This window comes from Monodon monoceros, unplaced genomic scaffold (assembly GCF_005190385.1).
Source record: "Monodon monoceros isolate NGI ecotype Baffin Bay Population unplaced genomic scaffold, NGI_Narwhal_1 Super_Scaffold_1, whole genome shotgun sequence".
Lineage (NCBI taxonomy): Eukaryota > Metazoa > Chordata > Mammalia > Artiodactyla > Monodontidae > Monodon > Monodon monoceros.
The window spans coordinates 63,859,958-63,874,591 of record NW_021703765.1 but is presented as its reverse complement, the minus strand read 5'-3'; the positions used below and the strand labels follow the sequence as shown (position 1 = coordinate 63,874,591).

General features: G+C 41.8%; 1 protein-coding gene across 5 annotated transcripts in view; it reads left to right on the top strand.

The window, feature by feature from the left end:
- The window catches only part of OSBP2 (oxysterol binding protein 2), a 160,212-nt gene extending 153,211 nt beyond the window's left edge, over positions 1–7,001 (top strand). For 3 of the 5 annotated variants that reach the window (XM_029232381.1, XM_029232367.1, XM_029232388.1), the window contains 2 exons: positions 5,078–5,304; positions 5,568–7,001. In XM_029232381.1, coding sequence (XP_029088214.1) covers positions 5,078–5,304; positions 5,568–5,713 — 373 coding nt within the window. In that variant the 3' untranslated portion in view covers positions 5,714–7,001. The remainder of the gene's footprint in view (positions 1–5,077; positions 5,305–5,567) is intronic. The other 2 variants (XM_029232375.1, XM_029232398.1) reach the window with 1 other exon arrangement.
- Positions 7,002–14,634: the final 7,633 nt, after the last annotated feature.

The window sequence follows — 14,634 nt, the reverse complement described above, 5'->3', positions numbered from 1 at the left end:
AAGAATCCACCTGCCAATGCAGGGGACACGGGTTCGAGCCCTGGTCCGGGAAGATCCCACATGCCGCCGAGCAACTAAGCCCATGTGCCACAACTACTGAGCCTGCGCTCTAGAGCCCGCGAGCCACAACTACTGAAGCCCATGCGCCTAGAGGCCGTGCTCCGCAACAAGAGAAGCCACTGCAATGAGAAGCCCATGCACTGCAACAAAGAGTAGCCCCCGCTCGCCACATCTAGAGAAAGCCCGTGCACAGCAACGAAGACCCAACACAGCCAAAAATAAATAAAATAAATTTATTTAAAAAAAAAACAAGTTTAAAAAGAAGTTGATCTTTGAGGGAAAAAAACGAACAGAAAACTACTGGCAAGACTGATCAAGAGAGAATATAGAAATAAATATTATTAATGTTTTCATTATGTTTATTATATTTAAAGTATAAAGAGATTATTAAAATTCTCATTGGAAGGACAAATTTTTAGAAAAATATAACTTACAAGAACTGAGTCTAGAAGAAAAAAAAAAAGCCTGACTAATCCTATAATTAAAGATACTGAAGCAGTAGTTTAAAATTTTCCACAGGGAAAACACAAAGCCCAGGTAGTTTTATAGGTGAATTCTACCAAGTTGTCAAGAAACATATACCCCAATTTTATAGAAAATCTTCCAGACCATAGAAAAAGAAACACTTTCCTTTCTTATACTGGGAGGCCAGTATAAGATACCTAATACCAAACCAGGCTAAAAGAGTAGTAGGAAAATAAAAGTTCTACCCTCTTTCACTCATGGATAAGCACAATTCCAAAACAAGACATCAGAAAATCCAACAGTATATGAAAAAGATAACATTCTTCAGTCATGTTGAGTTTATCCTGGGTATGCAAGGATGAGTCTGTACTAGAAAATCCATAAATTTGTTACATTAACAGATCTGAACAAAAGGCATCTTAGGTGCCTCAATATAAGATTAATATGCAAAAGTCAGTTGCATTTCTACACACTAAAAGAAAACAACTAGAAAATACAGTTTAAGAGAAGACACCAATTATCATATCAGAGAATATCAAGGACCTTGTAACAAATCTTATAATATATGCAAGACCTCTATAGAGAAAATTATAAAACTTTGCTGAGATATCAAGGAAGAGCTAAATGAATGGAGAAAGATACCACGTTCGTGGGTAGAAAGACTAAGTACTATTAATATGTCATGATCTAAAGAGTCGGTAAACCAAACAAAATCCCAATAGTGATTTTCATGGAACTTGATATTATGATTTCTTAATTTATATTGAAGAATAAAGGGCCAGGATATTTCTTAAAAAAAGAGGACTTGCCCTATTAGATACTTATTTTGAAGCTATAGTGAAATAGAATAGTAAGCCTGGAAACTATGCCCTGGATGTGTATATATCTTTGGTATATAACAAAGGTCCCGTATCATAGCACATGGAAAGATGGCACCATCCACTAAAAGGATCTCGGGAAAATGGTTATCCATATAGAAAAACATTAAGTGAATCTTTCCCTTACATTATTATAACAAAAATCAAATCCAAATAAAGGTCTTACAGTAAGTATTAAGTTTGACTTACTGTTAAACAGTAAGTTAAACTCTAAGTAGAGGGACTTCCCTGGTGGCGCAATGGTTAAGAATCCGCTTGCCAACGCAGGGGACAGGGGTTCAATCCTTGGTCCGGGAAGATCCCACATGCTGCAGAGCAACTAAGGCACAACTACTGAGCCTGTGCTCTAGAGCCCACGAGCCACAACTACTGAGCCCATGTGCCACAACTACTGAAGCCTGTGCGCCTAGAGCCCGTGCTCCACAACGAGAGGAGCCACCACAATGAGAAGCCCGTGCACCGCAATGAAGAGTAGCCCCCACTTGCCACTACTAGAGAAAGCCCACACGGAGCAACAAAGACCCAATGCAGCCAATAAATAAATAAATAAATAAATGTTCCTTTAAAAAATAAAAAATAAATTCTAGTCTTTCTGTATCCACATACTATTAAAAAGAAACAAAAAACCTCTAAGTAGAAAATATAGATGAGTATCATCTATAACTTACGGAAATATATCTTAAATAAGACAAAAACACTGATGTATTCAATTATATTAAAATGCTTCTGTTCATTAAAAGAAATTTTGCTGGGGCTTCCCTCGTGGCTCAGTGGTTAAGAATCCACCTGCCAATGCAGGGAACATGGCTTCAATCCCTGGTTCGGGAAGATCCCACATGCTGCAGAGCAACTAAGCCCGTGCGCCACAACTACTGAGCCCACGTGCCACAACTACTGAAGCCCGGGCGCCTAAAGCCCATGCTGTGCAACAAGAGAAGCCACCGCAATGAGCAGAATGAGAAGCCCACGCACTGCAACGAACAGTAGCCCCTGCTCGCTGCAACTAGATAAAGCCCGTGCACAGCAACGAAGACCCAACGCAGCCAAAAACAGATAAATAAATAGGAACAAAAAGAATACATACAGACCTTCTAATGAATAAATAAAGCAAAAACAATCTAATGGGAAAGTGCAAGTCACGAACAAGAATTTCACACAAGAAGAAACATATGGCCAATCACCATACGAAAATGATAACATCATTGGTAATCAGGGAAATGCAAATCAGAACCACAATAAGATGCAGTTTTACCTTCATTTGATTTGAAAAAATGAACAGTCTGGTAATATCAAGTGTTGAAGAAGATATGGATCCACAGTATCCCTTATACATCACTGGTGGGAATGTGAGCCGGTATGACCATGCTGGAAAGCAGTGTGGCCTTACCTTCTAAAGAAGAACATCACAGACTCTGCAGCCCAGTAATCCCACTTCTAGGTGTATACTCAAGAGAAATTCCTATAAATGTACAACAGGAAACATGAATAAGATTACTCAAAGCAAAACTTGAAAACAACTCAAACTTATTGGATGAAATAATTAGTATATTCACATAAGGCAATATTTACAGTAGTTGAAACAAATGAACCACAGCAACATACAATACAGATAAATCTTAGTAATATAATATTAAGTTTAAAAAAAGCAAGTCCCAGAAGGTTACATACATATTCTTTTTATACAGTTAAAAACAAGTATCTAAAATATATGTATATGAATACACACACAGACATACACACACACTTAAGACTACTTAAAGATGCAATAAAATTATATTAAAAGGAAAGCAAAGGACTGATGAACCCAGGAGTCCTGCCAGTGGCTACCTGAGAGGAGGATGGATTGGTGAGTTTTCCCTATGGTCAGATGTAGGTTTTGTCAGGATTCTACCTTTGGTTTAGGTGGCAAGGTCGCATTAATACAAGCAGGCCGGGGCTTCCCTCGTGTTGCAGTGGTTAAGAATCCACCTGACAATGCAGGGGACATGCGTTCGAGCCCTGGTCCAGGAAGATCCCACATGCCGCTGAGCAACTAAGCCCATGTGCCACAACTACTGAGCCTGTGCTCTAGAGCCTGCGAGCCACAACTACTGAAGCCTGTGTGCCACAACTAGTGAAGCCCACACGCCTAGAGCCAGTGCTCCGCAACAAGAGAAGCCACCGCAATGAGAAGCCTGTGCACGGCAACGAAGAGTAGACCCCGCTCCCCGCAACTAAAGAAAGCCTTGCGTAGCAACAAAGGCCCAATGCAGCCCAAAATAATTAATTGATTGAAAAAAAATACAAGCAGGCCATGTAAGGACCAACATACCAAGTATTATGACTAATTCAAAACTTTCACAGTATCAAAGCAGTATAAAAAGAAAAAAACGAAATAAGATAGATTTAAATCCAACATATTAGTAATTACATTAAGTGTTCCCATAAGCTTTCAGACAAATTTTTAAAAATTAAACTTTATGTGGTTTACAAAAAATACATCTAAATAAAATAAAGACTGGAATAAAAGGATGGAAAAAGATATGTATACATAGAAATACTAACCAAACAAAAGCTGCCTTCAGCTATAGTAATATCACAAAACAGACATTAAAACAAAAGGTCAAAGAGGGACAAAATGATAAAGGTTCAATTTGCCAGGAAGATTTTAAATTTGAATATACCCTGTACCTAATAACAGCCCCAAAATGTATACAGCAAAAGTTGATAGAAATATAAGGAAAAATGGACTAGTTTACAACCAAAGTGGGAGATTTTAACATACTTCTTTTAGTAATGGATAGCAGAAGAAAATGTCTGGAGGACAAGTTTGAACAATAGAACCTTCAGGACAGCTGTAGAACATTGCACTCAACAACTGTGGAAAACGCAATCTCTTTGATTACATGTGGAACGTTTGCAAAAACTGACCATATACTGGGCCATAAAACAAATTTCAAAGAGATGAAATTATACGAAGTATACTGTCTGACTCCAAAGTGAGTGTGCTAGAAACAAAGATGACTAGAAAAATTACCATATATTTATAAACTTAAGAAATGTACTTCCAACCAATCCATAGGACAAAGTATAATGAAAATTAGAAAGTATAACTGCATGATAATGAAAATAATACATAACAAAAATGGCAGAATGCAGCTAAAGCAGTAGTTGGAGTGAAATTTGTAGCCTTGAAATGCACATATTAGAAAAGAAGAGACATGGGAAAATATTGAGCTAAGCATCCATCCCAGGAAGTTAGAAAAGGAGCAGCAAAAGAAATCCCAACAAAGTAGAAGGAAGACTATACAAGCAAAATCAGTAAAGCAGAAAAACCTAAAATAGGATCAACAAAGTTTCATCTTCCACCAACGATGAAAACGGACAAACCTCTGACATGACTGGGTAGAGATGCGAAAGAGGACACTGCTGTCACACACATTAAAGGAATAATAATGAGGACATTATGAAACACTTCAGGCTGATATATATGAAAAATTGGACAAGGTGGGCAAGTTCCCAGAGAAGTATAATGTGGCAAAACATGCAGGTCGGTGGAGCCTGCAAGGTGCAGGGAGGAAAGGGCGAGGTGGACACAAGGCCAGGTTTGGGGGGTTCAGGGGGTGGACATGCAGGAGGGGAAGCAGAGAGGGGGCCGAGTGTGTCCCGGCAGCTCACCCCATGGGGCCCCGCAGGGACAACGCGGAGAACATGTACTACTTCTCGGAGCTGGCCTTGACCCTCAACGAGCACGAGGAGGGCGTGGCGCCCACCGACAGCCGCTTGCGGCCCGACCAGCGGCTGATGGAGAAGGGACACTGGGATGAGGCCAACACGGAGAAGCAGCGGCTGGAGGAGAAGCAGCGCGTGAATCGGCGCCGGAGGCTGGAGGCCTGCTCGCGGGGCTGCGGTGCGGAGGAAGGTGAGGCCAGTGGGGAGGGGGGCCCCCGGGAGTGAGGCCAGCGGAAGAGGGCATGGGGGTCTCCCAGGAACTGGGAGGAGATGAGGGGACTGGAAGAAGCTGAGGGGGAGAGAGGGGATTCCCTGGGGGCAGGGAGGGGTGCTGGAGAAGGGGGGCACCCCAGGAGCGAGGAGGAGGGCCAGCAGGAGAGGGGACAGGGAGTGGTTTTCTGGGGCGCTGGGAGGAGGCAGGCTGCCCGCCCGCCTGCCCACTGTGCCGCCCAGCAGAGAAGGAGGCCGAAGTGTACGTGCCGCTGTGGTTTGAGAAGAGGCTGGACCCGGTGACTGGGGAGACGGCCTGCGTGTACAAGGGTGGCTACTGGGAGGCCAAGGAGAAGCAGGACTGGCACATGTGCCCCAACATCTTCTGAGCACCACCCCCCTCCTGCAAATACAGGCGGCTGCACAGCCTGGTCCACCTTCTATTTAATGCACTCAATTTAGTACTCAACTGCCCTCCCCACCTTTTCCTTCTTATGTTTTTTAATAACACTTTTTTGGGGCTCCCACCTTGGAAGGAGGAAGTGCTGACCCGGGTTCTTTCCAGCCCCCAGGTGCCCCGGGTCTCCTGTGACCCTTCATCATGGACTTGAGCCCCATCAGGCCCCCCAGCTCCAGTTTCCACACCTCAGGCAGGCTGGCCCGGGCCCTTGGCTGCTCTAGTCACCAGCCCCCCAGGGAGGAACTGGCCCCCTCCCAGGGAGCCACTTTTGACTTTTTTAGAAAAAAAATGATCTCCATTTCTTTCCAGCCAAGGTATTTAGTAAATATTTTTAGTACAGCACTTGGTGGACAACTTTCTAAGTGTGCTTTCTTGCCACAGAAGTGTCCTGGCAAGAGCCCCTTCTTTTTAAGACATTGGGAAGCCAGATGGACCCCTTTGAGTCGGGAGCATTTTGTAGCTCAAACAGCAAGGCCGTGTGTATGTGAGCTGCCCACCCCCCAGGAGTCCAGGACCCCCCAGAGAAGGGAACCAAGGGCCGCTGGGCCCAGGAGAGCACAAGTCAGTTGTCTCTGGAGCCAGAGCCCCACGCATGGTGGGGAAGGGGACACTGAGGGACCGCCATGTGGATTTGAGGGCAACAGCCCCTGCCTAGCCCTGGCCATGCTAGGGCTGCTCCCCAGCCCCACAGAGGCCGGGCCTGCAGGCGCTCCTGCCACGGAACCCAGCCCCAAATCAGCAATAAGAACCAACCCTCGGCTCAGCCTGGGTTGGTATCCTGGGCACCAGAGAACCCAGAGTCCCGTCTCTGAGGTGCCCCATCTCAGCACCCCTGAACTCTTTATTTGCCATATATATATATATATATATATATATATATATATATATATATATATATATATATGATATATAAATATATATAAAATAGCTATTTTGCTTAAATTTTTATGATATGTAGAAGTGAAAAAATGATGACGACAGGGTGCTCCTGTCTGAGTTTGGCCCTCCTGTCAGCTGTGCCCTGCCCTCTCCTCAGATTCCCTTCCAGTGGCTTCTGCCAACTGTGTGGGGGGGGCCTGGGCCACTGTGGCCACTGTCCCAGCCCCTCAGAACTCCTACTCAACCTTTCACACTTCAATTTGGTCCTGAAAGTTCATCACAGGGTTTTACTTTCTACTCCAGGACTGGTTTTGTTTTTATAAAAAAAAAAAAAAAAAGTGAAAACACCAACGTGTGAAATGCCTTAGGGTGCCCACTGGAGGGCGGGTGGGCAGGCAGGCAGGCAGCCCCATGAGGCCTGCGGCAGAGCTGTTCAATGTTCCTTTTCTCAGAACTGTGAGTGAGCACCTTCTGACCAGTAATAAAAAATCTTGGAGTTTTCCACGGCCCCATCCCTGAGTCTGTGACTGGGTGGAGCAGGGCTGACATGGGAGAGCAGGCGACAGCCCGCAGGTGGCATGGGGGAGGGGTGTGGGGCGCTATTCTGCTCAGTGCCAGAAGCAGGCAGTGGGAGGTTGGTCTGGATGGGGAGGGGCGGGGATGGAAGACCTGGTGGGACAGGGTCTGGGCCAGGAAAGCTGCAGAGGGCTGAGGTGGCACCTACTGGAGGGTCACAGTTTGGCCTGAGGCCAGGCCAAGGCCCTCACCACTCTCCACAGGGAACACTAGCCCTGGTGAGGTCTAGGGTTGCTCAGTGACCATGACCTGACCTCAAGCAACTTGGATCACTAGCTCCCGGGACCCAAACAAGGGTGGCTGGTCTGGCCCAGTGGGTCCTCCTCCCACTGCCAGCACTTCCAGGTGACAGGATGGAGTGGGGCAGGACACCACAGGGGCATCAGAGCCAGGCTCTAGCCACCTGTCCCAACACCCCAATGCTGTGGGATCCAAGGCTGGTACCGTACAACTCCTTCCAGGGCCTTAACTTTCCCATCTGTGGGGAGGCAGGCACTGGTGAGTCCCTGCCGAGGTGCTGGAGGGACAGCCCTCACTGGAGAGAAGGGCGTGGGGTGAGGCAACCCCAGGATAGCCCTGACCCAGGAGGCAGGCAGTGGAGGATCTGCCAGGGGAGGGAATGGAATATAAGAATAGAATTTTCATATATCCAAATATGACAACAGCAAATAGAATCCAGCCACATACAAAAAACTGATACCCCAAATTGGTAAACATATGCCCAAGTTGGTTTTACACAGTAATGCAAGAATGGGTCAAAATCGGGAAGCTTTTAGTTGTAAATCATTCATTGTACCAACTAGTTCAAGAGGGACTTCTTCTGGATGGTAGACTAAATGCCTGGATTATCCTTCTTTGTGGAAAACTAGACATGTTGGATAAAATTTTAAAACACCTTAAATGCATCCATGAGCTGTAATGGATATAAGGAATCCTCAGGCCAAAAATTAAGTGGATGTGGAAACCTGGGGAGATAAGAGCTCTGAAGTCTGCTTCTCACTGGCATTTACTGAGCCCACTGAGCCTAACTAAGTTTTCACTGCCTCAAATTACCTGCCTGATATAGGGCATCCAGTTTGAGATAATCTCCCTCAAGCTGGGCCCCCAAAGGGCTATACCTTCAATATACCTTCAATATAATGGTGAATCAAGAATAATACAAGGAAAATTGCTTGTCTTAAAGGTTAGTCATAAGCAGAGCAGAAAAAAAAAAATCCCCTAAGAATTTGTAATCAGGAGCAGACCCTCACTTGGCTTCACAGCCCAAATACATGCTATCAGGATGATCCAATAAAACCTCTAGTAGAGAATACAGCACGGTCCCAAATTGGCAATGTCCCCCGTCACATGAGAGAAACAAATCCTCTCTAGAGGTTCTCCCCTTCATTCCAGACCTTATGGAACCCCAGATGTGAAGATGAAAGGAAAACGAGCAGCTCACAGTATAACATCTCCAAACACACAAGGAAATACAACATACATTGGCATAAGCAATGGCCGACAGAAATAACAGCAGAATCAGACGTAACAGAACTACTCAATATAGTAAAATTAACAGACACATATAAAATAAGCATGTTTAATATATTTCTAGAAACAGAAAGGTGGCTTGAAAATGAGTAAAAAGCATTCAAAAATACTAAAGAACTTGCAGAAATTGAAAAAAAATCACTAAAAACAATGAATAATTTTATAGCAGATTACACATGAAGAGAGTATTGGTGACATGGAAGTGAGATCTGTGGAAATTATCCAGAAAGCAACACAGACACACAAAGAGGTGAAAAGTGTAAAAATGAAATTAAGAGACATGGAGGATAAAGTGAGAAGATCCCACGTGTCCAATCAAAATGGAACAGAAGCAACCTTTTAAGAGTTAATGACTAAAAAATTAACTTTTGACAAGAAACACCAATATACAGAGTCAATTCCAACAAATCCTTGTCAGGGTAAATAAAAAGACATCCACAGCTAAATACAATATAGTGAAATCGCAAGACCTTTAAAACAACAAAATTTTAAAAGGAGCCAAACTTGGGTGGGGGATACCTTGAAAGAGCATTGATTAGAGAATTCACTGTCTTCTGACCACCAAAGAAAGTCAGAAGACAGTGAAGTGATATCTCCAAAGTAGAAGAGCAAATGTTAGTATTCCTAGTGAAAATATCTTTCAGGAACCAAAGGAAAATACGACATTAACAAAATGTCTTATTAAAACAATAGTGGGACTTCCCTGGTGGTCCAGTGGCTAAGACTCCATGCTCCCAATGCAGTGGGCCTGGGTTTGATCCCTGGGCAGGGAAGTAGATCCCACATGCATGCCGCAACTAAGAGTCCACAGGCTGCAACTAAGAGACCACATGCTGCAACTAAGAGGCCGCCTGCCACAACCAAAAGATCCCACATGCCGCAACGAAGATCATGCACACAGCAACGAAGATCCCACGTGCCGCAACTAAGACCTGGCACAGCCAAACAAATAAATAAATATTTTAAAAAATTAAATGGCTTATGGAGTTAGACTTTGATAAGTATTGGACTGGTCATTCGGATTTTCCCACATCTTACTGAAAAACCCAAACGAACTTTTTGGCCAACCCAATATTATGTAAAACATATAGAGGAATAGGAATACTAAATTTCAAAAACTGAGGAAAAACACCATATGTGGGGGAGAAATTTTCAGTCAATCTAAAAGAAAGCAGGAAAGGAGAGGAAAAAGGAATGCAGATGAACTGGAATAAAAATTTAAAAATAAGATGGAAATAAGTTAACCAATATATCAATAATTACACAAAATTTAAACAAATGCTTTGGGTAAGAACAAAAAATATCAAATAAAAACAAAATCCCACTATATGCTAGTTACAAGAAAACACCTAAAACATAAGTACACAGACAAGACAGACTTTGAGACAAAAAATATTACTAGATGTCAACTTTCAGAAAATAAAAAAAGCAATCACTTCTTGGCCTTTTGGCTATGATCAAGGGTAGAAAATTTAAAAAGCCACTTTATAATGATAAAAAGTAAAATTCATAGGTTCTAAAACTCACAGGCACCTAGTAATATCTCAAAATAAAGTAAAATGGACACAATCAGAAGGAGAAATAGATAAATCCACAATCATAATGGAAGATTTTAACATCTCTCTCCCAGTAATGAGAGCTCAGACAGACCAAAAATATCAGCAAGGGTTCAAACAACACAATTAACACCTGGTAACAGGCACATACAGGGGATTACACATAACTGCAAAATACATATTTTTGAAATGCACACAGAACATTTATGAATATTAGCCACATACTTGGGCCAGTTGTCAAGCCTCAGCAAATTTCAAAGGACTGGCATACAGACCACATTCTCAGATCACAATGAAAGTTCAAAATCAATAACGAAAAGATAATTAGAAAAAGCAACCATGTTTGAACATTAAGAAATATGCTTTTAGGGCTTCCCTGGTGGCGCAGTGGTTGAGAGTCCGCCTACCGATGCAGGGGACGTGGGTTTGTGCCCTGGTCCGGGAGGATCCCACATGCCACGGAGCGGCTGGGCCCGTAAGCCATAGCTGCTGAGCCTGCACGTCAGGAGCCTCTGCTCTGCAGCAGGAGAGGCCACAATGGTGAGAGGCCCGCGTAACGCAAAAAAAAAAAAAAAAGATATATGCTTTTAAAATAACTCATGGATCAAAGAAGAAATCAAAAATCAGAAAATACAATTAAAAATTAAAATATTATATACCTAAACTTATAGGACATAGATAAAGCTGTACTTAGAGGGAAATTTATAGCCTAAAAGCTCATGTTGTAAAAGAATAAAGGCTAAATAATGAGCTAAACATCCAATTTGAGTAGGAAAATGAACATTAGGATAAACCCAAAGGACACATAAGGAAATGAAGATCAGAAATTAATGAAAGAGAAAACAAACATAATAGAAAGGACCAAGAAAGCTGAGGTTGATTCTTGGAAAAACTAAAACTGACAAACTTTAATGATAAGGAAAATGGAAGGAGGAAGTGGATGAACCCAAAAAACAATATTTGGAATGAAAAGAGGACATAGAGATGCTACAGATATTTTAAGGGTATTGTGAATAACTCTGTAACAACATCTTTGAAAACTGAGAAAAAATTCTAGAAAAATAAAACTTAAAACTGACTCAAAAATTAGAAAAACCTGAATAGTATTATAACCTTTTAAAAATTCAGTCAGTTAAAAAATCTCCCCACACATATACACACAAAACTCCAGACACAACTGACCAAGGACTAACCAACCTTACAGAAACTATCCCAAGAGGGCTACTCCCCAACTCATTTCTTGAGGCTAGTATAACCTGGTCACCAAAACCTAACAAGGACAGTACAAGAAAGGAAAATCACAAACTAGTGTCACTCACATGCTGGTACAATTCAAAACAAAATATTAACAAATTAGCAATATAGAAAAATTATAATCACTCCAGAAGTGCAAGGTTTAGCCTATGAAAAACTAACCAATGTAATTCACCATGTTAACAAATTAAAGGAGAACACTGAATGGTCATCTCAAAGGATGCAGAAAACACTTGAGAAAAAATTCAACATGCATCAATGATATTTAAAAGGAAAAAAACGCTTAAAAATAGGAATAGAAAGAAACTTCCTTAATCTGATGAATGATATCTACCAAAGGGGAAAAAAGCTTTCTCTGTGAGATAGAGAACAAAAGATACCCATTTTTACCCTTTACATTCAACACTGTATTGGCAGTCCTAGCCAATGCAACAAGGCAAGAAAAATATATGAAGTATGAGAACTGGCAAAATTATCATTGCTCCCAGATGACGTATCATAGAAAATCCAAAAGAATCTAAAGATAAAATAGAATCATCAATATATAAAAATCAATTACATTCTTATTTACTAGCAACAAACTGTGAGGAAATAAAATTTTTAAAACTATTATTTACAGTAGCATCAAAAATCATCAGACACCTAGGATACGTAGGTACATACATAGTAACAAAGGACATAGAAGGCTTCTGAAGGGAAAATCACAATACGTTCTTGAAAGACACTAAAGAAAGATCTAAATTAATGGAGAGTTATACCATCTTCATGGTTTGGAAGGCTTATAAAGATATCAATTCTTCTCAAACTGATGACATACAATCAATTCCAATGAAACCCCTATAGCTTTTCTCATGGAGCTTGATAAAATGATTCTAAAATTTATATGGAAATGCAAAGGACCAAGAATAGTCAAGACACTCTTGAAGCAGAAAAAGTGGCAAGACCAGCTCTACTAGATATCAAAACTTATTGTAAAACTATAATAAATAAGTGTGGTATTGGCATAGAGAAACAACAAATGTAACTGAATAAAAATTCAGAAACAGATTCATACATATATGAACATTCGATATACAAGAGAGGTTGCGCTGTAGATTAATGAGAAAGGTAAGACTTTTCAATAAGGGGTGTAAGGACAATCAGGAAGGAACTGGAGCTCTACCTCATACCATACACAAAAGGCAATTTCAGGTGGATTAAAGGTCTATATGTGAAAGACAAAACTATAAACACTTTAGAAGACAATACAAAACAGTATCTTCATGACCTCAGGATAGGGAAGGATTTCTTAAATAAGTTACAAAAAATGCAAACAGTAAAAGACTGATAAATTAGTCTATATTAAAATTAAGAGGGACTTCCCTGGTGGCGCAGTGGATAAGACTCCGTGCTCCAGGGGCCCATGTTCGATCCCTGCTCGGGGAACTAGATCCCACATGCATGCTGAACCTAAGAGTTTGCATGCCACAACTAAGGAGCCAGTGAGCCTCAACTAAGGAGCCCATGTGTCACAACTAAGGAGCCCACATGCTTCAGCTAAGGAGCCTACAAGCTGCAACTAATGAACCCACGTGCCACAACTAAGGAGCCCGCCTGCCACAACTAAGGAGCTCACCTGCCGCAACTAAGACCTCATTCAAGAAAATTAAAAAAAAAAAAATTAAGAACGTCTCATCAAAAGACTATAAAAAGAGAGTTAAAAAAAAGTATGCCAAAGAGTGGAAGATTTTTGCAACACAGATAACTTATAAGGATCTTGTATCTAGAATATACAAAAATACAAATCAATAAAAAGAAGACAAGAGAGTAGAAAAATGGGAAAAAGTATTGAACAAACACTTTATCAAAGAAGAAATTCAAACAGTCAATAGACATGAAAAGATGCTCAACCACATTAGACATCAGGTTAATGCAAATTAAACCATAATGAGATAACACTACACACCCTTCAGACTGGCAAAAAACAAATCAATATCAAGTGTAGGTGAGGAAGTAGAGGAATGAAGCACTTAGTGCCAATGGGCATGTAAATTGATACAACTGCTTCTGAAAAGAATTTGGCATTATCTAGTTGAAATGGGCGTGGCCTATGATGCAGCAAGTCTCCAAGGATTATGCATGTAACAGGAGACATAAACATGAATGTCCACAGATGTACTGTAATAGCAAAAAGCTAGAAACAACCCAAATGCCAGTCATAGAGACATGGATTTTTAAAACTGTGGTATGTTCCATTGTAGGTGTAATTTGTTTTTATTACTGTATAATATTCAGCACTATGATACACTAGTGAAGATGAATAAATTACAGCTACACTCAACAACATGAGTAAATTTCTGGAACATAATATTGAAAAGAAAACAAATTGCAGAATAGTAAATAAAATGTTATGTCCGGGACTTCCTGGTGGCAGAGTGGTAACGAATCCGCCTGCCAATGCAGGGGACACGGGTTGGAGCCCTGGTCCGGGAAGATCCCACATGCCACAGAGCAACTAAGCCCGTGCGCCAGAACTTCCAAACCTGTGCTCTAGAGCTCGCAAACCACAACTACTGAGCCCCTGCATGCCACAGCTATTGAAGCCTGCGTGCCTAGAGCCTGTGCTCCACAACAAAGACAAGCCATCGCCATGAGAAGCCCACTCACCCAACTAGAGAAAGCCCGCGTGCAACAACAAAGACGCAACGCAGCCAAAACTAAATAAATAATGTATTTTTTTTTAAAAGTTATGTCCATTTAAGTTCAAAAACAGGCAGAACAGGGCTTCCCTGGTGGCGCAGTGGTTGAGAGTCCGCCTGCCGATGCAGGGGACACGGGTTCGTGCCCCAGTCCGGAAAGATCCCACATGCCACAGAGCGGCTGGGCCCGTGAGCCATGGCCACTGAGCCTGCGTGTACGGAGCCTATGCTCCGCGACAGGACAGGCCACAGCAGTGAGAGGCCCGCGTGCTGGAAGAAAAAAAAAACAAAAAAAAAAACCAGGCAAAACAAAGCAATTATTTAGAAATACAAACCAACATGGTAAAAGTATAAGAAGAGCAAAGAAAAGATAAACA